The sequence below is a fragment of the Artibeus jamaicensis genome, unplaced genomic scaffold (assembly GCF_021234435.1).
Source record: "Artibeus jamaicensis isolate MK-2021 breed Jamaican fruit bat unplaced genomic scaffold, CSHL_Jam_final contig_1539, whole genome shotgun sequence".
Lineage (NCBI taxonomy): Eukaryota > Metazoa > Chordata > Mammalia > Chiroptera > Phyllostomidae > Artibeus > Artibeus jamaicensis.
The window spans coordinates 842,679-865,585 of NW_026521299.1; the positions used below are offsets into that span (position 1 = coordinate 842,679).

General features: G+C 41.1%; 1 protein-coding gene across 1 annotated transcript in view; it reads right to left on the reverse strand.

Moving 5' to 3' along the window:
• The window catches only part of NUDT3 (nudix hydrolase 3), a 112,520-nt gene extending 94,145 nt beyond the window's left edge, over positions 1-18,375 (reverse strand). Inside the window, exon 1 of the mRNA XM_037134396.2 lies at positions 17,988-18,375. Coding sequence (XP_036990291.1) covers positions 17,988-18,086 — 99 coding nt within the window. The 5' untranslated portion in view covers positions 18,087-18,375. The remainder of the gene's footprint in view (positions 1-17,987) is intronic.
• Between the last annotated feature and the right edge of the window lie 4,532 nt (positions 18,376-22,907).

Here is a 22,907-nt window from a genome sequence, read left to right on the forward strand (position 1 = left end):
GGAGAGGTGAAAGAAGGTGAAGTGATTAGCCAAAGAACATATATGCATAATTCGTAGACTCAGACAACAGTGTGGGGTGAGGGATGGGTGGAAGTGGGCAAAGGGAGGTACATCTGTAATACTGTCAAAAACAAATTAATTACAAACATTTTTTCAGTATTAAAATGTTGGCAACTAATTTTTAAAAATTATTTGATCATCTTGCGGCCCAAACACAGCCATAAGCCACTAGCTTGTGATCCTCACAACACTGTAGGACAAACAGGCTTCCAAAGGCCATCCACATGCAGGCTTCTGACTTTCCATGGCCTACCTGGGCCAATGTCTTCCACCTGGAATATTCTTTATCAGCTACCCAAATCCGACCAAGACATCCAAATGTGGCTCTGTGTGCCAAAAAATTGTCCCTGACTCTCCAGCTCATCTCCATAGACTTCCCCACCAGTTCTCTAATTATTTTACACTCTCAACTGCATCTTTCCAACAGTTCAGAGCTTCTCAAGAACTCAGAATCTGCAGTTTATACATTTTAAACTCTTCAGTTCAAAGCATTCTTTACAGATACAACAATTATTTTTGTAATAAAATTTCATTCCTTTTTGAAAGAAAAATCACTCATCAGTGCTTGGCAGAAGGATGACCCTAGGCTAGCCCCTTGTTAATAGTTGTTGAATCTATGAAAACACCACAGAAACACAATTATTACACACAGAAACTCTGGATTATTTTTCCAACTCATTTTACCAATAAAATCTGTAAGTTTTGTCTCATTCTATAAAAACTGGGAAACCTCCTGGGAAGAAATCAGCACCACAGTGACAGATGGAAAAGCTGAGTAAAGCTCAGAACATTTAGTGAATGACTGAATCTAAGCAGCAACCAAGTCATTCCTGCAAAGAGAAAGCAAATGAAAACATTAAACAATCAAAGTTCCAATTATCCTAGAAGCAGCAAGAGATAAGGGGACAGTCACCTACAAAGGAGTGCCCATCAGACTGTCAGCTGATTTCTCAAAAGAGACCTTACAGGGAAGAAGGGGCTGGAAAGAAGTATTCCAAGTCATGAAATCCAAACACCTACATCCAAGATTGTTCTATCCAGCAAAACTTTCATTTAGAATGGAAGGGCAGATAAAGTGCTTCTCAGATAAGACCAAATTCAAGACGTTCATCATCACCAAGCCCTTATTATATGAAATGTTAAAGGGACTTATCTAAGAAAAAGAAAATAAAAAAATATGAACAGTGAAAGGACAGCAAACTCAGTTATTAACAACCACACCTAAAACAAAAGCAAAGTAAGAGGACAGCTAGATCAGGAGCATAACCATAGAAATGGAGATCACATGGAGGGTTAGCAACAGGGGAGTGGGAGAAGGAGAAGGGGGGAGAAGGTACAGAGAATAAGTAGCATAGATGGTAGGTAGAAAATAGACGGGAAGGGCAAGAATAGTATGGGAAATATAGAATCTAAAGAACCTGAGACACATGGACATAAACTAAAGGGGGGGAATGGTGGGGGAGGGGGTGCAGGGTGGAGGGGAATGAAAGGGGGAAATGGGACAACTGTAATGGCATAATCAATAAAATATATTTAAAATATATATATATTAGTTCAAGGTATTCACATATAAAAAGTGTTATATAAAAGCACGTAACTTTTCTTAAAGCACATTTTATTAGGATTCTTAAATATTCAAAGAAAAAATCATTATTCTTCCTCCTTTTAGTAGAAATACAACAGAAGCACTGGATGTCCTAGTTCATATCCATTTCTGTTCACTAAGCTGCTCTTAAAAGCACACCAGAAAAGTATTTTTTAAAAAAGCTCACACAAAAGATTTTCTAAGCAATTCTTTAAAAAAGTGTGTTTGTCTATTTATTTTTAGAGAGAGAGAAAGGGAGGGACAGAAACATCCATGTGTGACAGAAACATCAATTTGTTGCCCTTCGCAGGTCCCCAATCAGGAATCGAACAAGCAGTCTTCAGGGCCAACCCAGTAAGCCACACCAGTCAGGGCCAAGCAGTTCCTTAAAAGGACTTCACTGTTTTATGAATGAAGAGGTCAACTAACTATATACAAAGAAAGTCTATTAAGGGATTTTTTAATGTTTATAATACTCTTATCTCCTCTTTATAAAAAGGTTTCTACTTGCTTTAAATTTAAATTTTTATTTTGTAATAATTTTTTACATGGAGCAGAAACTCAATCTCTTTATTTCCTTTCAGAAGTGCTCACAAAATACACCAACATAATATCTTGTATGACACTCATTTATTAATTTTCCATTTTGAAAATCAGTTAAAAAGCATCCTAAACTGTCTAAGAATTGTTAAAGTATATTTGGCTAAATCACACAAAAGGCACAATTGCACCCTGCCTCAAATACATTACCAGATTTGCAGAAAGTCTATTTTTAATTAACTGCACTAAGAAAGCAGCAGCAGCAGTACACAATTTAAATTGTAAAAAAGCCAAAAAAGAAAAAGAAAAAGAATACTCATATAAGTACTTTTGGTGCTCACATTTGAATACAGGTGTATCATTCTAGTAATTTTTTTCTGTTTGGAAGTAAATAAGGAGGTTGCTCTATGATCATCTTTTTTAGTCAAGTTTTCCCATACTCAGCTCTGGCATTTTGGGAGGACTGGTAGGAAGAGATAGAAAAGAAGTTTATTTTAAAGCATGGTCTGCCTCAGAAGATGAAAAGCCACAATACCACTCAGAATTCCATAGGCTCCCATTCCACAGCTGGGTGCAAAGGCACATGAATAAAGTAAACAGCTTCCTACAAAGTTTAGGCATATACACTACTCTGAAAAAGAAGGTACTTTGGCTTAAAAGATGGACTCTGAGTATCTAAACAATGAGACCAGTTAGAAATCAGCAAACCCAGACTAACCTAGATAACTGCTGAGCACTTTCCAGGGGCTACTTGCCTCAGTTAGGCAAGTACCATCTACACAATAACAATCTCCTGGCACACAGAGCCCAGTACGAACAAATTTTCAGCCTCACAATAACTGATCCTACACACACACACAGAGCTATATTCCAGCAATTCCCCACTCTAGAAGGATCCTTGGCATTTAAGGTAACCAAACCTCAGTGAAAGTAGGTAAGTTTCGAAAAACCATAGGTACTTAAGTGCCCCAGTTCAAGTAAATTTCTAGGAAAAACTGGCATACCTTTTTGTTCTATTAAACAAAAGAAAAACGCCCCCAATATTTTACTTGTAATCCATGACAATATTAACTTTTATAAGTAAACTACCTGACTGTTAAACACACACACAAACACAATCTCTGAAAGGGGAGTATAGGGCAAATCTAGTGAATAGGAATTGAGTGGCTAGAGATGTGTTGGAAGGAAATTTACCTTTCACTTTGTATCCTTTGTACCTTTTGCTTTTGTATTGTGTGCATATATTACCTATTCCAACAAGTCTTTCTGACTAAACTACCCTAATAAGAGTATAAAACTTTAGGAGCTTTTCTTTGGATCCCTTCACAGTACTGCCTAGACTGGTGTGGCTCAGTTGGTTGGGCATCATCCCGAAAAGCAATAGGAGGCTGGCAGATACCTGGTTGGGCACATGCCTGTGTTGTGGGCCATGACCCCAGTTAGGGGAGTTGCAAAAGGCAGCCAATCAATGTTTCTCTCCTACATCAATGTTTCTCCTCCTCTCTTTCTCCCTTCCTACCCCTTTCTAAAAATAAATAAAATCTTTAAAAAAATTTTTTTAAAAAGAAAGAGCCAGACTTTCGGCCAAGATGGAAGCATAGGTAGACACACATTGCCTCCTTGCACAACCAAAAGAAAGACAACAACAAATTTAAAAAAATAAATAACCAGAACTGCCAGAAAACCAAACAGTATGGAAGGCTGACAACCAAGCAGTTAAAGAAGAAACATTCATCCAGACCTACAGGAGGGGCAGAGAAGGGCAACTCGGGTGGAGAGGACTTGCAGTGACATGGCAGCTGGAGGACCGGGGCAGGCAAGGTGGTAGCTGAAGGACCAAGCAGTCCCACATTTGCATGTGGATAAACCAAGAGGAACAACTGGGGAACAAGACAGACCACGCAAGCCAGGGTTCCAGCACAGAAAAAGAAAGCCTCAAAACCTCCGACTGAAAAAACTTGGGGGAGCTTGGGGTGGTGGAAGAAACTCCCAGCCTCACAGGAGAGTTCACTAGAGAGACCCACAGGTTCCTAGAATGTACACAAACCCACCCACCTGGGAATCAGCACCAGAAGGGCCCAATTTGCTTGTGGGTATCAGGGGAAGTGGCTGAACTCCAGCCGAGAGCTGAGCAAGCAGCACTGTTCCCTTTTGGATCCCTCCCCCACATACAGCGTCACGACACAGTGAAGTGAGTAGCCCTTCCATGGTGAATACCTAAGGCTCCACCCCTAGAGCCTTAGGTGTTATGTAGCCTTACTACATAACAGGTGCCCCAAGACAAAGAAATATGGCCTAAATGAAAGAACAGATCAAAACTCCAGAAAAAGAACTAAGCAATGAAAATATAGACAACCTATCAGATGCAGAGTTCAAAATATTGATAATCAGGTTGCTCACAGAAATGGCTGAGTATGGTCACAAAATAGAGGAAAGAGTGAAGGCTAAAGACTAAATGCAAAGTAAAACAAACAAACAAAAATGTACAGGGAAACAACAGTGAAAGGAAGGAAACCAGGACTCAAATCAACAGTTTGGACCAGAAGGAAGAAATAAACAATCAACTGCATGAACAGAATAAAGAAACAAGAATTCCAAAAAATGAAGAGAGGCTTAGCAACCTCCAGGACATCTTTAAACATTCCAACATGTGAATCACAAGGGTGCCAGAAGGAAAACAGGAAGAGCAGGAACTTGGAAGCTTATCTGAACAAATAATAAAGAAAAACTTCCCTAATCTGGCAAAGAAAATAGACTTCCAAGAAGTCCAGGAACTTCAGAGTCCCAAAGAAGTTGGACCCAATGAAGCACACACCAAGGCACATCATCATTACATTACTCAAGATTAAAGGTAAGGAGAGAATCTTAAAAGCAACAAGAGAAAAGGAGACAGTTATCTACAAAGGAGTTCCCATTAGACTCTCAGCTGACTTCTCAAAAGAAACCTTGCTGGAAACAAGGGGCTGAGAAGAAGTATTCCAAGTCATGAAAGGCAAGGACCTACACCCAAGATGACTCTATCCAGCAAAGCTATCAAGGAGAATGGAAGGGCAGATGAAGAGCTTCCCAGATAAGGTCAAGTTAAAGGAGTTCATCATCACTAAGCCCTCACTATAAGAAATGTAAAGAGACTAACTTATCTAAGAAAAATAAGATGATCAAAAATATCAACAGCAAAATGACAACAAACTCACAACTATCAACAACTGAACCTAAAACCAAAACCAAAACAAACTAAGCGAACAGCTAGAACAGGAACAAAATTACAGAAATGGAGATCACATGGAGGGTTATCAGCAGGGAAGGAGAGGGTGGGATCAGGGAAAGGTACAGGGAATAAGAAACATAAATGGTAGGTAAAAAATAGATAGGGGGAGGTTAAGAATAGTATAGGAAATGGAGAAGCCAAAGAACTTATATGTATGACCCATGGACATGAATGAAGGCAGGGAATGCTGGTGGGAGGGGAGGTGCAGGGCAGAGGGGAATAAAGCGGGAAAATGGAAGAAGTGCATAATCAATAAAATACATTAAAAATTGTTTTTAAAGATCACAGTACTTTACCTCCACCTGTGTACTAAACAGCTTTTTCTAATAAACTCCAATCATTATATGCACTTCTACCCTTTCAGGGGTGTCCAACCTTTTGGCATCTCTGGGCCACACTGGAAGAAGAGTTCTCTTGGGTCACTCATTAAATACAGTGCAACACATAATCACAAAAACATCTCATAATGTGTGAGTAAAGTTATGATTTTGTGTTGGGCCACATTCATAGCCATTCTGGATTGAATGCAGCCCACAGGCTGCAGGTTGGACATCCCTGCTTTACATTCAAAGGAAAGAAGGTGGTTTCATAGTATGTTACTGGTTTCTTTGCTGCCTTGCTTTAAGTGATGAAGACAGGCCAGACTAATGGAGAATCAAGAAAACTATTAGGTTAATAAGGCCCCACAGGATCTGGTTCCCTCCCACCTCTTTAAGATCCCCTACCACTCTCCCTGACTTTCCAGCTACACCAGCCAGCTTCCTGTTTTTCCTTCTTGCCAAGCTCATTCCCCACTTGGTGCCCCTGTAATTGCTCTTCATCTGCCTTTCCATTTGGGTTCACCCAATCAAAATTTGCCAACCACCCCACCACAGCCCACAGTCATTTCACACACTTACTTCCTGCCCAGCACCCACTGCTGCCTAAAGTCAAGTTCACTTATATTTTTGCTCATTTACTGTCTCCTTGCATTCCTATCAAATGCTCCACAAGAGTGAAGGCTTCCATTCTGCCATTCTGCCTTGTTCATCACTGTGTCCCAGAAAAGTGTATGGCCTGAAAATAGGCACTCAATACAAGTTTTCAAAAAAAAATGAGTAAGTAAATGAATAAATACAAGAATGAACATTTTGCCCTATTCAAAGGGTTTCAGAAAGTAAAGGCTCAGGAAGGGTGGGAAAAAGATATGAACATTCTCAAGCAGCTTCCATGTTACCTTAACGCAGAAATTCTGACACTGGATTCAAGTACATTTCATTGGGTGTTGAGAGGATTTTACTCAGAAAGTTGTCTTAGCCCTGGCTGGTATGGATCAGTTGGAATGTAATCCTGTGACCAGGATTGTCCAACTTTTTAGTGTCTCTGGGCTGTGCTGGAAGAAGAGGTGTCTTGGGCCACATTAAATATACAAACACTAATGAAAATGGATGAGCAAAAAAAAAAAAGGTTTTAAGTAAATTTATGATTTTGTGTTAGGCTGCATTCAGGTTATCCTGGGCCGCATTTGGCCCACAGGCTGGACACCCCTGCATGTAACCTAAAGGTTGCAGGTTTGATTCCCAGTCAGGGTACATGCACAGGTTGGGGGTTTCACCTCTGGTCCAGACATGTACATTCCCCAGTCTGGTGTGTACGGGAAGCAACTGATTGATGCTTCTTTCTCGCATCAGTATCTCTCTCCCCCTTCCTCTCTCTCTAAAAGCAATGAAAAAAATGTCCTTGGGTGAGGGTAGGAAACAAAAACAAAAAAAGTTAGACTTTAGGTGTGTATGTTTTATTACTAAATTTTAGGTTTGATGGCTCTATTTCATAATTTGCTTTTTAATTTTTCCTTTATTCACATTATCTTTTTTGCCTATGATGATTCCTTTGTTCTATTTCATATACTAACCACCATAAATCAAATGCTTCATGACTTAGCACCCACAAACTTTGTATCATGTTTCTTTCACTTTGACCTAAAGAACAAAGTGATGATAATAGAAAATTCTTATGACCATCTCTTATTAACTAGTCTAAATAGTAACTAGAATCCAGACTTGACATTGGGGGAGGATCACCAAAAAACACAATTACCTGCTGGACAATGGGTTTCCCCTGCTAGGTGGGTGTTCTAAGAACCCATCTGTATCAGTGTACCAGCTGGTGCTGTTGTGAAGGGCTGTTTGGCTTCAGTCAATTTTTTCTGAAAACCCTTTGAATGCATTTGCTCATTTCATGATGGGTGATCTACAAGTATACCTGCCCTCACTGTACTGAGTGCTCAGCAGTTTTTGACCAAAAATGACATAACCCCCGTGTCCCACCCTCCCTATTCACCTGACCTGGTCGCATGTGACTTTTTTTTGTTTGTTTCCATGGATGGAAAATGTCCTCAAAGGAAACATTTTGCCAAGGTGGAAGAGGTGAAACAAAAAATGGCAGAAGCACTATAAGGCATCAAAATCAACATTTCAAAAATTGTTTTGAGCAGTGGGGGAAAAAGTGTCAATGAGTGTATTACACCAAATGGAGAGAACTTTTAAGCTAACTGAAGTTTAAACATGTAAGAATACAAAACTTTTTATAAATAAATTCTGTTTTGGGGACTCCCACTCTATTGTAGGCTATGAAACACTATGGACAATTCATTAAAACAGTACCCACTGTATTACTTGATAGTAGTTGATTGATATATTTATTTACTTATTAAGAAAAGGTTCCAAGTTATCAGTAAAATGAAAATCCTTTTCCCTAAAGTACTGTACCACTAGAGCTGGGGGTCAGTATATTACATCAACTACCGGACACAATCCTGTAGTATGGTATAAACCTTCAAGTTCAACATCCAAAAGAAATCCAAAGTGTCCTATCAAAGATTGATTCAATCAGATTCAGAAAAGATTTACAACCAAGTATACATATACTCCTATTGCACTGATACTTAAAATCATCAGACACTCTGTCACTAAGATACTGGAAATACGGAAAGAGCTGGGAGACTTCTCTGAAACATATTTATCAACACATTATTGGTATACACTAGCATTTCATTTATTCTGGCTACTTCCCGATCTTCCACTAGACTGTAAGCTTCTTAAAAGCAGAGACTATGTTCATTTATTCACTCACACAGTCAACAAATAATACTGACCATCTAGGTTCTAAGCACTGATGATGCTAGAGTGAATAAACAGTCAAAATTTCCCATGCTCATGGACCAGCCTGCATTCTAGTTAGATTCCTCTAAATAAATAAATGAATACATAATATGACTGGTGTTGATATGTGCTGCCAAGGAAAAAAAACATCAGAGACATGCAGTGACAATGGACTAGTATTATTTTACACAGGCTGATCATTAAACACCTGTCTGATAAGGTGAAAATTAAGCAAAGACCTGAAGTGATGGGTTGAGCCATTCAGGAAACAGGGGGAAGAAACGGCACACAGGCCAGTGTGACTAGAAGAGAGGGTAAGTAAGAGGGAGAAAGGGAAGAGGTGAGGGCAGGGCCATGGCAGGGGACCAGATCATCCAGAGCATGAGAAGACTTTGGACTTACTGAGACAGTACACCACTGGAGCAGAGTGACATGATCAGACTTCTGTGTTTGAAGAAAGACTCCACCAGCTGTGGTAGAGAAGACTACAGGAGTACAGGCACAAGCAGGGACACCAGTTAGGAAGAGGCAGCAATAGTCCAGGAGAAAGGGAATAATAGTTTAGGGTAGAACAGCACAGTGGAGATTGAAGAGTGAAGGTTATTCAGGACTTGCTGTCAGATAAGATGTGGGTATGAGAAAGGAAGAGTTCGTTAAGGATAACTAAGAGGTTTCCAACCTGAGCAACTGGTAGCATGGAGATTTCATTTCCTGAAAGAGGGATAACTGTGGAAGAAGTAGGTTTCTGTTGCTGTTTTGTTTTTTGGTGGATTAAAATAAGAATTTGTTTAGGCATTTTAAGTTTGAGATGCCTCTCAGATATCCAGATGGAAATATTAAGTACATTGTAGAATATTCAACTCCTGATTTCAAGAGAGAGTGAGGGCTAAAAATAGACATATGAAAGTAATCGGTATAAACATGGTATTTAAAGATGGGACTGCATGAGACAACCTACTGTATAAGTGTGCATTGGGGGTGGGGGTAAAGATTGTGCCCTTGTGTACTGCACTGAAGTCAGGAAAGTGAGGAGGAAAACAACAATATTAAAGAGCAACCAGAAAGGGAGAGAAGGACTTGGGAGATACTTTAGAAGCAAGGTGAAGAAAGTGTTTCAAGATGAAAAGAATTACCAGGTGATATAAAGATTGAGAACTGGCTTCTGGGTTTACTAACTTGTAGGTTATCTTGAATAGTGGCTTTGGCAGAATCAGAGAAAAAGAATACCTACCTAGAATGAGTTCAAGAGAAAATGGGAAGAGGAGAAGTGGAGACAACCAAGTGCAGAAAAGTTTTGCTGTGAAAGGAAAGAGAAAAAGGATTGGTACCTGAAGGGTATCTGAGGTCAAGAGAGCATTTTTTTAAAGATAGTAAATCTTACAGCCTTTCTGCCTAGGAATGATAGTGCAGAGAAGAACGGGTGATGAAGCAGGGGAGACTGGCCATTGTAGGAGTGAGGTTACTGGACAGGCGAGAGAGGATGGGCACAGTGCAGACCAGGCAGAGGGGTTGGCTTCATGAGGGAATGTAGCCTTCTTTATCTGTGTACTCCCAGGGTCTCACACAGAGATTAGTCCATAGTAGAGCTCTCAAAAAAGTGTGCTAAAAGAATAAACAAATGCATTCTTGAACAGAGCCCTTTCTTTCTAAACAATACTAAGCTATGAAGAAAAATATAGCCTGCTTCACACACAATTGATATACAACACTATATTTTTATTGAGAAATGAGAATCACTCAAAAGCAAGTAAGATTAGGACAAGCTGTAGAAAAGAAGAATGGAGACTGCAGTATGTCTGACCAGGATTCACATCTCAGGAAGTGGGAGGAAGGAGAGGTAACAGAAGAAATGTTTAACTGACTAACCAGTATTATTAGACAGGAACAAGGGAAAGCACACACACACACACACACACACGCACACACATGCCTCCAGGAAAGACTGAGAAAAATGAGGAGCAAAGAAAATTTGAAAAAAGAAAAAAGAAATGAGCAGAAATGTCCAGTCAGACAACTGGCTCTATGTATCCAGATATATTACAAAAAACTCCCCAACCAGCCTGGGATCTTCTAGAAGTCCTTCATCATGGTTACTGCCTCTGGGATTGCCACCTGTGTCTTACTCCCCTTTCTCCAGAGCCTGGGGGAAGTGTGTTCTGCAGGGACATCCTTCCATCTGCTCCTCTGTGGTGTTTTTACTGACAAAATACTCAGGCCACTAGAGTCCTGCCGACTAAGGATTTTCAATGTCAGTCATCTTCCCGTCCAACCTAGTGTGCTCAAGGACCTGAGAAAGTGAGAAGCAGTGGCCCCTTGCCAAGAGATGAAGGGCTCCTGATGGAATAGCTCCTCCACAAACCTAACATCCTTAAGGATATTTTTGTCCTTTCTTTTTAAAAAGTTTTAATGCACAGGAAAATATGAGATGATCTATCAGTACTCATTTTTCCTTGAAGTATAAGCAGACCCTTTAGGACCAGCTTTAATCTTCCCAGGCACTGTGATGTCATCTGGTATATAGACTATTATCACTGACCTTTCCAAGTGAGTATTTCACTCTGTTAGATATTTTGACTATCTAAAATAATAGTGTTAGACTCCCCCACTCCACTCTGGGGAGGGCACAGAGTACAGACAAGCCCACCCCTAAGGTCTCTCACTTCCTGTCATCACAGAAGCTCCCAAAATGGAAAGAAGTGGGGGAAGAAAAAAAATTTCATTTGAAAGTGCTTTAGGAGGGTGAAAGTTGAATAATATGACAAAGATGAATGTCATATAACCCAATCCAATGAAATAATTTATTCAACAAGTTTGTCTTCTATACTGGTTGTGATAAAATATTAATTGGGCCCTGGCTGGTGTGGCTCAGTGGATTGAGGGCTGAACTGTGAAGCCAAGGGCCAATGGTTCGATTCCCATTCAGAGCACATGCCTGTGCTGCAGGCCAGGTCCCCAGTAAGGGGTATATGAGATACAATCACACATTGATGTTTCTTTCCCTCTCTTCCTCTCTCCCTTCCCCCCTTCTCTAAAAATAAATAAAACCTTTAAGAATATTAATTGGACAATATGGCAGATTAAAAATATAAATGTGTATTTATTTGCTAATCTTTATTGGGAGGTCCAAAAGTTTGCCTTGAGTGCAGGCAGGTCTACTGTTAAAATGCAAGTTCTTTCTTTCATATGCCACACCCATTGTGATGACCTATGTTTCCAACAGACATAAACAAGAACCTGAAAACATTCATGTGATTAGGGGCAGAGTCCTTCTAGACTTTTAAGACTCGCTCCCAATCTTTTTCAGTTTATTTCTCCATGTAACTGAGCAGTAATTTCTTTTAGTGATTTGAAACACTCACAAAACCATTCTTTTAAATAAAATTCAAATTTCACTGGCTTACATCAAATTTAATTACACTAGATAACTATAGTAAGTACCATGAACATGAACAAATACAGAAATACAACTGACTCTGTAAGTACAGCTTGGTTGGGAGGCCACATAGTTGAGATATATCCTACCCATAGCTCACACAGTATAAGCAAGGGTTCAGTGTACCAAGTTGGTTAAAGTGTTAATGGGAGAAACCTGGTTCTTCCTGCCGACACAATAAAGAATTATAGATCAGCAAGCCTATTAGTGTATAGGCTAAGTTTATTAGTGCTAAATTCTAATGGGAGAACAAAAGCAAGGGTGGCAAGAGACCAGGAAACCAGAGGCCAGGTGACCAGCACCTGGGTAGCCAAAGGCCAGCTTGCCAGGGTCCCCCGACCAACCACCCCCTGTGGCAAGAAAGGGCCAAGACAGTGAGTCGTCTGTTCTGAGGACTTATATAGTTGGCAGGATGGGGTGAGGGAATTATATTGATTGACAGTGAAGGTGGTGCCAGCTTTCCTCCAGGGAGACGTGACTACCCAAATATAGGCATGTGTGGGGGTCTGTTAGTCCAAATCCTTATCTTGCTCTAGACTTCTCTGTTCATTTTGTATACGTGAGGGCAGGCAGATGATTAACCAAAGTTGTTTTATGGGCTTTTTCTTTGGGCACTGTGGACTCCCCTTCCCTTCCCCCTTCCAGGTCTTGGGATGAATACACAGTCTCAAGGTTTTCCTTTTCCCAGCTAGTGGAGAGGATACATACAGACTTTCCAGGGCTCCCCACTCCTTCACTATCACAGTTTTGCTTATGTTATTCAAATGGCTGGCAATCTTATAGAACAGACTCAGGACTGCTGACTCAGTGGGTGAGACATGTCTTCCTCCTCCTCCCTGCCTTGGTTTATTATCTTCTCTACCTAAGTGCTAAAAGGCATTGCCTGCCAACCAGGACACTAGCCTCTGGCCAGCAACAGCAATGCAGTCTCAGAGTTCTTCCTATGCTGTCTCCTGAGTCAAAAGGGTCTGTTGGGTAAGAAAATGTTCACTGTATAATATCAGGTTCAAAGTACTATAATATTAGTTATCATAAACACCCCAAACTTAAACATTTTAATTTATCAAAATGTAAATCACAATTAATAAAATTTGTAAGCAGAAAAATTCTTCTGCTATGAACTTCTTGTTTATCAACAGGAAAAGCATCCAGAGGTTTGAAGGAAAGGGAACTCATTTTCATGGATCTGTTTGCTTTTCCATCTCTCCCATTAGACTCAAAGCTTTCTGCAAGTCTGTTGCCTTCGTAATAGACATTTACCACAGAACATGACACTCAACAAACATAGTTGGTAAACTTGCTGAATATGTTCACACATCCTAAAATACTGGATCAGTATTTCAACTAGCCTATAAATAAATTTTCTAAGGGTGATAAAACATAATGTTAGAGGGTCTGACTCATGGACTATTTATCTGCCAATATTTTCCATCTCTTTTTTGTTACACTGTATGTATATTTCCTGATACTGGTTAATTAAACTTACAAATCAGGGTCCTACTTATACCTGCATTACTACTGTATTAATGCTAATAATATTCTGTAAATGACTCTTTAAATTTATTGATTTTAGAGAGAGGAGGGGGTAGAGAGAAAGAAAAAGAGAAACACTGATTCACTGTTCCACTAATTTATGCATTCATTGGTTGACAGTTGTATGTGTCCTGAACCGGGACTGAACAGCAACCTTGGCATATCAGGAAGATACTCTAACTAACTAAGCTACCCAGCCAGGGCTAAACTATTTTACTAAAGTCATTAGTACCCATTAAAAAATAAAAATGGGTTGAATGTCCTACTGAATGGGAATTTCACATTCCCACAATGCAGCAGCTAATACTGTCAGTTTCCAGCACTTCTATTAAGAACATAAAGTTCTCCTGGAACTAACAAATTCTTCCCATCCAACACAATTATATAATCAGAGTTGAGCAGCACCCTGGAGATGATTTCTTGCCCCAGATCTCTCCCAATTAAGGGATCCCATTGAAAACCACTCATCTTTTGGGGTCAAGGAGGGATGTTTATCCCACACTAGAGAGAGCTATACCCATAGTAAGCACTTAATACACTTATTTAATTGAACTGAACAAGTCTGAAATGGGTCCATTTTATTAATTCTGTTTTTCCTAGGCATAGCTGTAACATCCACTGAATCTGTAATTAAAGACTTGCATGAATCTTCTCATTAACGAATATTCAAAAAGAACTGCAGTAGAACAAAGAAGATTTTTTAAAAATTTAGTAGAGGAAACCCAACTTCCGGCCAAGATGGAGGCATAGGTAAATAGATACATTTTGCTTCCTCACACAAATGAAAAAAGGACAACAGATTTTAAAACAAAAAAACAATCAGAACTGCCAGAAAATTGAACTGTATGGAAGTCCAACAACTAAGGAATTAAAGGAGAAACATTCATCCAGACTGGTATGCTGAGACAAAGAAAAATGGCCCAAATGAAAAAACAGATCGAAACTCCAGAAACAGAACTAAGCCATGAGGAGACAGACAACCTGCATCTGATAAGATGCAGAGTTCAAAACATTGATAATCAGGATGCTTGAAGAAATGGCTGAGTATGGTCACAAAATACAGGAAAGAGTGAAGGCTATGCAAAGTGAAATAAAGGAAAATGTACAGGGAAACAACAGTGAAAGGAAGAAAACCAGGACTCAAATCAATGATCTGGACCAGAAGGAAGAAATAAACATTCAATAGCATGAACAGAATGAAAAAACAAGAATTCAAAAAATGAAGAGAGGCTTAGGAACCTCTGGGACAACTTTAAATGTTCCAACACCCAAATCACAGGGATGCCAGGAGAACAGAAAGAGCAAGAAATTGGAAACTTATCTGAACAAATAATGAAGGAAAAATTCCCCAATCTGGTACAGGAAATAGACTTCCAGGAAGTCCAGAAAGCTCAAGAGAGTCCCAAAGAAATTGGATCCAAGGAGGAGCACACCAACTTATATCATAATTACATTACCAAGATTAAAAATAAGGAGAGAATCTTAAAAGCAGCAAGAGAAAAGGAGATAGTCACCTACAAAGGAGTTCCCATTAGACTGTCAGCTGATTTCTCAAAAGAAACCTTACAGGAAACAAGGGGCTGGGAAGAAGTACTCCAAGTCATGAAAGGCAAGGACCTACACCCAAGATGACTCATCCAGCAAAGCTATCAAGGAGAATGGAAGGGCAGATGAAGAGCTTCCCAGATAAGGTCAAGTTAAAGGAGTTCATCATCACCAAGCCCTTATTACGTGAAATGTTAAAGAGACTTATCTAAGAAAAAAGAAAAGATCAAAACTATGAATAATAAAATGACAACAAACACACTTATCAACAACTGAACCTAAAAAACCAAAAGCCCAAAAAACCAAACTAAGCAAACAGGAACAGACTCACAGAACAGGAGATCATCTGGAGGTTACCAGTAGGGAAGGGAGGGGAGGAGGAAAGTGGCAGAAAAGGTACAAGGAATAAGAAGCATAAATGGTAGGTACAAAATAGACAGAGGGAGGTTAAGAACAATATGGGAAATGGAGAAGCCAAAGCACTTATATGTACAACCCATGGATATGAACTAAGGCAGAGGAGAGGGAGGGATGGGGGTGCACAGCAGAGGAGGATAGAGAAGAGGGAAAAAATGGAACAACTGTAATAGCATAATCAATAAAATATATTTTAAAAAACTCAGAGGAAATCCGTGATCGTTCAAATTTATTAACATTAATGCTCCTAATGTAAGTTAAAAATAAACCTCTAACAGAAAAATGGAAAATGAAATCTTTAGTTCACTTATGATCAATAAAGGGTTTCCAATTTATCCACAATGCTTACATGTTGCTCTGGCTGGGTAGCTCAGTTGCTCATCTGGATACACCAAGGTTGCAGTTTTGATTTCAGACTAGGTCATATATGAAAATCAACCAATGAATGCATAAATAAGCAGAACGATAAATGTTTTTCTCTCTTTCTCTTCTCCTCCCCCCCACTTAAAATCAATTATTAAAAAATTTTAAAGAAATGTTTTAAATGCTCACATGTTCTCAATTTCTAGTATGATTTTTTTTAAAAATCATACTAGAGAAATAAATAAATAATTTTAAAAATTTTCTTTTTAGAGAAAGGGGAAGGGAGAAAGAGGGAAGAGAAACAACAAAGGTGGGCATGCGGCTGCCTCTCACACGCCCCCTACTGGGGAACTGGCCTGCAACCCAGACATGTGGCCTGATTGGGAACTGAACCTTTGATTCGCAAGCCAACATTCAATCCACTAAGCCACACCAGCCAGGGCTCCAAGATGATTCTTTAAAAACAAATAAAATCTTACACCACTCACACAACTAAATTACATACTTTCACTTGTAACTGGAGTGCTCACAGACTTAACCATTGTACTACAGTGAGACATGTTATTATGCTAATTAGTTTTCCACCCAGTTAACACCCTGTGATCCCATATGATATGATAATGAAGAGAACAAAGCCTCTCGAGCAGTAAACACCACCAATAATTTTAGTTACTCAAGTATGTATTCTGAAACAGTACATAATTTACAGCATGCCCCTGCTTAGTGCACCTATTATAATGCATCTGTTTGTGGGGTGTTTACAAGATATGCTAGGACACAAAGTATACATTACAAAACCCATTTCCTTCTGTATTGCTGAAAGGGAACACACATGATCTCTCAACAGCACGATTAGTGCTTTATTAATGTTTTTCAGGCTATAATTTAAATTCCCACCTCCTCCTAAATATCTCTGGACCAACATTCCTGCCAATCCATTCATCTGTCTCTTTCATCACAGCTTCTTTTCATAACTAATGGGTCAAGTTACTTTCCCATTTCAACGCAGTGCACTGTATCCACCATAGCCCACTGCTGAATGCCAAACTATAACATACTGAATTTCACCGTCCTTCATTGTTTCCAGTTTAACTGCCATTTTACTACAATGCACGTGAGAGAAATGTGTTCCCACAGGCATCTCACAAATTTCCAAAGTGCTATTTGTGGATTTACGAAACACGTTCCTTCTCTGAATTCCCTTTATACCACAGAAGCAGCTTTGAGAGGCTGAGATTCCTTTTTTTTTTTTTTGCAAGTACCCTATGCAAAAAGAAACTAATTGAAAGCATTTCTATTTCGCTAGCATATTTAACTCCAAAAGCCTTGATATAGATCAATACAGAAAAATCAGGGCGAATATCTTAAATACCACTTTCGGCTTTGCAAATTAAAATTAAAAATTTTCAACCCTCAAAGGTTATCTTGTCAAATATCCACTCTTCTCAGGTTACACCAAAAGGGCTACCAGCCCATTATAAACAACTGGCTTGCTTTTGCACGACTCCCTAAATCTTACTAACGCCCCCACCCCGCCCCCTGTCCATATCTCACAGACACACATAAATCCTTGGGCAAACCCCAAACCTGTCAATGAAGTGGACTATTTCTCTGCCACAAAGGGTCGGCCTGCGCCTTGCGCAAGGCGGCCTCCGCACACATGTGCTGGACTGACAAGTGCGGAACTGCCCTTCGTGGACCCCAAGCTGGAGGCCTGGACTGAAAACCACTCTTCCCCAGTCACTGCCCTCCCCGCCTTACCCCAACCCCCCGTGGCCACTCTGCCCCGAAGACAGGCGGCCGAGGACAGGTGGCCAGCTCTGAAGTGACCCGACCACACGCTGGCGTTCCCCTCCGCCCAGCCCGTGACGAATGGCCATACTTAGACCCACTTCCCTTCCACCCACCATCCATTTGCCTTTACCTTCCCTCTCTTCTTGGCCTCAGGAAATTCCGTCGGAACTTCACTCGGGCCTGGCGGAGCAGTCCTGCCCGAAGCCCAAACACAGAGTCGTGTGTGTCCCCCTCCCCCCCCCTGCCGTGCCCCCACACCTCGGCCCGAGGCGGCCACCGACTCCAGTGACCCCCTGCCCGGTGCCTCACCTCTTCCTCGCTCTCGCTGCGGAAACACAGGCACGCGGCCCGCTTCTTGTAGCCATCGCCATCATAGGTGCGGGTCTGGTTCGACTTGAGCTTCATCATCCTCCAGGTCCGGTGGGAGTGCGGTGCGGGTCGCGGGAGTAGAGGGTGAGGAGCCCGCTCCTGACGGCTGTGTGCGCGCGCGTACTCGCGCGCGCTCCCGGCTCGGTAAAGAGAAGCAGGGAGAAGGATCCGCTTTTCCTCTACAAGGCTCCGCTGCTAACCCGCTGCAGCCGCCTCATTCCCCCTGTCCCAGGTTCCGTGCTGCCGCCACTGCTGTTAAGGCTGCCGTCCTCGCTGCTACCACCGTTGCCACCCGCTTTGCTGCCACCACCCCCGACGACAACCGCGCCGCCATTTTGGGCGCGCTGCGTCAGTGGCGTAAAGCCGTGCCGGCCTTCTGGTGACCACGAGCTCATAGCGCTGGCCGCCTTCGAGAATCGCGCCCGCCCAGCCTGTGCAGCGTAAATGAGCGTCTTGAATGAGTGGGCCGAGCGACTCCAGGAGGTCTCTACGCCAGGAGCGTAAGGGTGAGGTTGGTGCGGCGCTAGCTGAGAGAGCCTCTGTAGGGCGTGCTGGAGTAGGGCAGCCTTGCGAAGGAATGACCAGGGTGGAGCCCCCCTGTTCATCCTTGCAGCTCTGTGAAGAGGGAAACAGGGACTTGCACAAGGTCACGCAGCGAGTCCTAGGCCGAAGATGACCCAAGGTCAGGCCACCAGGGTCTTGACACTGCCAGTTCATCAGGCAGGGGTTGAGAGGCAAGGTTTGGGGAAAAAAGTGGGATGCAATTAAACGCAACGAGAGTGCACCCCGAGATCCCTGAGATTAGGTACTGTACGGAAACGGTGGGGGCTAGTGCGGGGGTATGTTGGGAGGGCTGGCATGGTTCACTAACATCCAGAATGTCTGGAAGTCTTATGGGCTGTGGTACATATAACAAATGTTTATCGTGGTATCCTTTATTTGTGCAATAAAGCAAATACTTCCTTTCTAGGTAAATACGAGGGCCAGAAAGGAGGATACATGTATGTATGTGAGCACATAATGCGAATCATAAGGCATCATCGTTTCTGGCAATAAATGGAGTATATTGTGAATGTCAGACAGATTCTTCAGGGAAATATATAGTCAAACACACTCGAGCTGGCATAAGCTTTGTCACTGTTAGCAGCAGCCCAGACCTCCAATGCCCTAAACATGTGGAAAATCCTGTATAGGATTTATCTGTGAGTTGCTTATTACCCTTTTTGAATTTGCTTGTATCAGGATATGAAACCAAACAAACCTAAGTTGGAAACTGAATTATATAATTTTTTTCCTCTGTAAAATAGAGATAATAGACCTACTTGATGCCTGGCACATAGTAGGCAGTCAGTATATTGCAGCTAATATCACTGATATTTCACACAACTCTTGCCACATAACGTGGAATTTCAGTTAATTTTGGTCAGTCCTCGTAAGTTTCCCAAATCTTGGTCATTTTGGTTGTTTTTCTAGCTTTTTCTCTGCCATTAGGTCTCTAAAATAAAGGGGGAAAAAAACCCCAAAGTCCAGATTGTAGAAATACCAGAAGAAGCACATTGTCAAAAATTTGAAAAATACAGAGGGCCTAAGATATTAAGATACCAAATTATGGATATCTTTGAGCACCTTCTGTAGAAATCTGTGTCCTACTTTTTTTCTGGTCTTTCTCACATGCCGCTAAGTTATTTTAAAATACCATTTCTAATAACCACCTAATAGTCCATCAGAGGGGTATATCATCAATTATTTTGCCATTTCCCATTGTTAGAAGTTTAGGTTGTATCCTCTGTTTTTTTTTTTTAGAAAAGCAGTGAACATCCCTGTACGTAAATCCTTGTCCATCTCTCAGATTGCTCCTCAAGATATATTCTCAGGGGGAGATCCGGGGGGTAGGAACACATCTTGCCACCAGCTGCCAAAGCCTTTACAGAAAAGGAACAGTACAATCACACCAGCAGCTAGACAGCTACAGGTACAATCTGCCACTTTATTAAGGTTCAGAGCAGAACTCCAAAAGGCGCTGCAGGTTTCAGTACACAAGAGCAAAGATAGTATAGTAAGTTAGATTGTAAACTCCTTAAGGGTAGTCTTGTGTCATTTACCCGCATACCCCCATATCCTAGCACAAGGCCTTGTCCAAAATAAGTGCTCAGTAAATGTTGATGGAATAGATGGATGGAGGTTTTTTATTGGTTTCTAATTCCATCTCCAGCTTTTATGGGCCTGTTTAGTTACAAGAGCCTACAAGACCACTCCCAGATCCCTTGTCTTAGTAGTAATCATTACTTTCTCTTGTTCAGGGAACATTAACCAAGGGATCCCAACCTTTCCTGGTGGACAGTAGGTAAATATTAGATTTAAATTGCTTCCCAGAGTCTCAGTTACTTATAGTCGATGCATCCCAGAAATATTAAGTGGAAACTCCAGAAATAAATTAAGTTTTAAATTGCATGCCTTCAGAACATGCATCATCCCTTATTTAAGCATCTCCACACTATATGGTGTCCTTTCTCCGTTAGTCACTTAGTAGCTGTCTGGGTTATCAGATCAACTCGTGGTATCTCAGTGCTTGTGTTCAAGTAACCCTTCTTTTACTTAATGTCTCCAAAGTGCAAGAGGACAGCAGGTCCTCAAATGACTTCCTTTCATTATAATGTTGCCAAAGGAAGTTAACTCTTATTTATAAAATTAGCCTATGGTAAAATTGGTTTTATTACATGTTGTTTCACTTAAAGACACAGAAACATTTTTTTTCTTTAATCATATTTTATTGATTATGCTATTACAGTTGTGCCAGTTTTTCCCCCTTTCATCCCTCCACCCAGTCCACTCCACTCCCTCAGGCAATCCCCACACTGTTGTTCATGTCCTTGGGCCATGCATATATGTACTTTGGCTACTCTGTTCCCTATGCTGTACTATACCTCTCCATGGCTATTCTGTAACTACCAATTTGTGCTTCTCAATCCCTTCACTTTTTCACCTATACCTCTGACCTTCACATCTGGCAACCACCAAAACGTTCTCTGTATCTACGATTCTGTTTCTATTCTGCTTGTTTGCTTATTTTGTTTTTTAGATTCAATTGTTGACAGATATGTATTTATTGCCATTTTATCATTCATAGTTTTAATCTTTTCCTTAAATAAGTCACTTTAGCATCCCATATAATATGAGTTTACAACTTTAGTTTTTTCTTGTCTGGAAAGCTTTTTATCTATCTTTCAATTGTTAATGATAGCTTTGGTAGGTAGAGTAGTGTTGGTTGTTAGTCTGTGCATTTCATGACTTTGACTATTTCTTGCCAATTTCTTCTTGCCTGAAAAGTGTCTTTTGAGAAATCACCTGACAGTCTTATGGGAAGTAGCTTGTAGATAACTAATTGCTTTTTTCTTGCTTTAAGATTCTCTCTTTGTCTTTAATCTTTGGCATTGTAATTATGATATGTCTTGGCCTGAGCCTCTTTGGGTTCATCATGTGTGGGACTCTCTGCACTTCCAGGACTTGCCTATTTATTTCCTTCACCAAATTAGGGAAATTTTCTGTCATGATTTTTTCAAATAGGTTTTCAATTTTTTGCTTTTTGTCTTCTCCTTCTGGCACCCCCATGAAGTTGCCCCAGAGGCTCATTACATTAGCTTCATTTGGGAGGCAGGGGCAGGATTCTTTTTTCTTCTTGCTGTTTTGATTTGGTTGTTGTTATTGTTGTTTTGCTTACTTACATTCCAAATCACTGTTCTGATTCTTGGCTTTATGTATTCTACTGTTGATTCCTTGTAAATTATTCTTCGGTTCAGTTAGTGTATCCTTCATTTCTGACTGCATCCTTTTTATGCTATTGAAGTCCTCTTTGAGTTTATCTGCTCATCCCCCTATGTTCACTGAGCATCTTTATAACCAGTGTTTTGAATTCTGCATCTAATAGATTGCTTGTCTTCATGTTGTTCATTTTCTGGAGTTTTGTTCTGTTCTTTGATTTTGGCCATGTTTCTTTGTCTCCTCATTTTGACAGCCTCCCTGTTTGTTTCTGTGTATTAGGTAGAGCTGTAATGACTCCTTGGCTTGATAGAGAGGCCTAATGTAGAGGTGTACTGTAGGGTCTAATGGCATAGCCTCCCCTATCACCCAAGCTGGGTACTTGAGGTGCACCCACCATGTGGCCTATGTACACCCTACTCTTGTTGGTGAAGCTTGTTTGCTGTTGACAGGTCAATAGGAGAAATTTACCCAGGCCAGTCAGCTGCAAGAATTGGCTATGACTGCTGACCACCAACCTCCAACCACTATAGAGGATCATCTGTGCAGGGGCCCACTCCACAAAGCAGGACTTACTTCAGCAGGGTTCTGGTGCCCATTGAGGCCATCCCTTGAGTGTGCTGCTTGTGGAGATGGTTGGGTGGTAGTGCTCTGACATGGTCTGTAGCTGTCCAGTGGGTGTGCAGGCTCTGGGGCTTTCCAGGCCATGGTCAGCTATCACCTGTGTTGCCTCTGAGGCCATGTGGCATAAGCTACAAAGCATTATGTGGGTAGCTACTACTTATGCTGGACTTGGAGGTGCCCAAGTAAGGCCAAGCTGTGAAGTCAGAAACTTGCCCAGTGGCCCTGGCCTGGGCCACTTACCAAGAGGTGTGAGGCTTGCTGAGGCCAGATGCTGCTTGTTTGAGAGGTGTTAGGAAAATCTGAACCATGAGCTAAAACCAGCCATTTATATAGAAAAGCCACTGGAAGCAGCTTGGGTGGACCTGGAATTTGGGTGAGGCAGAGCCTCAGGGAATCACTAGGGTGGGGCCAACCATCTGAACCAGGTTGATGGAGTCTCAGATACGGTGCCCGTCTGCTGGGTCTGTGGGAGGAGGGCTC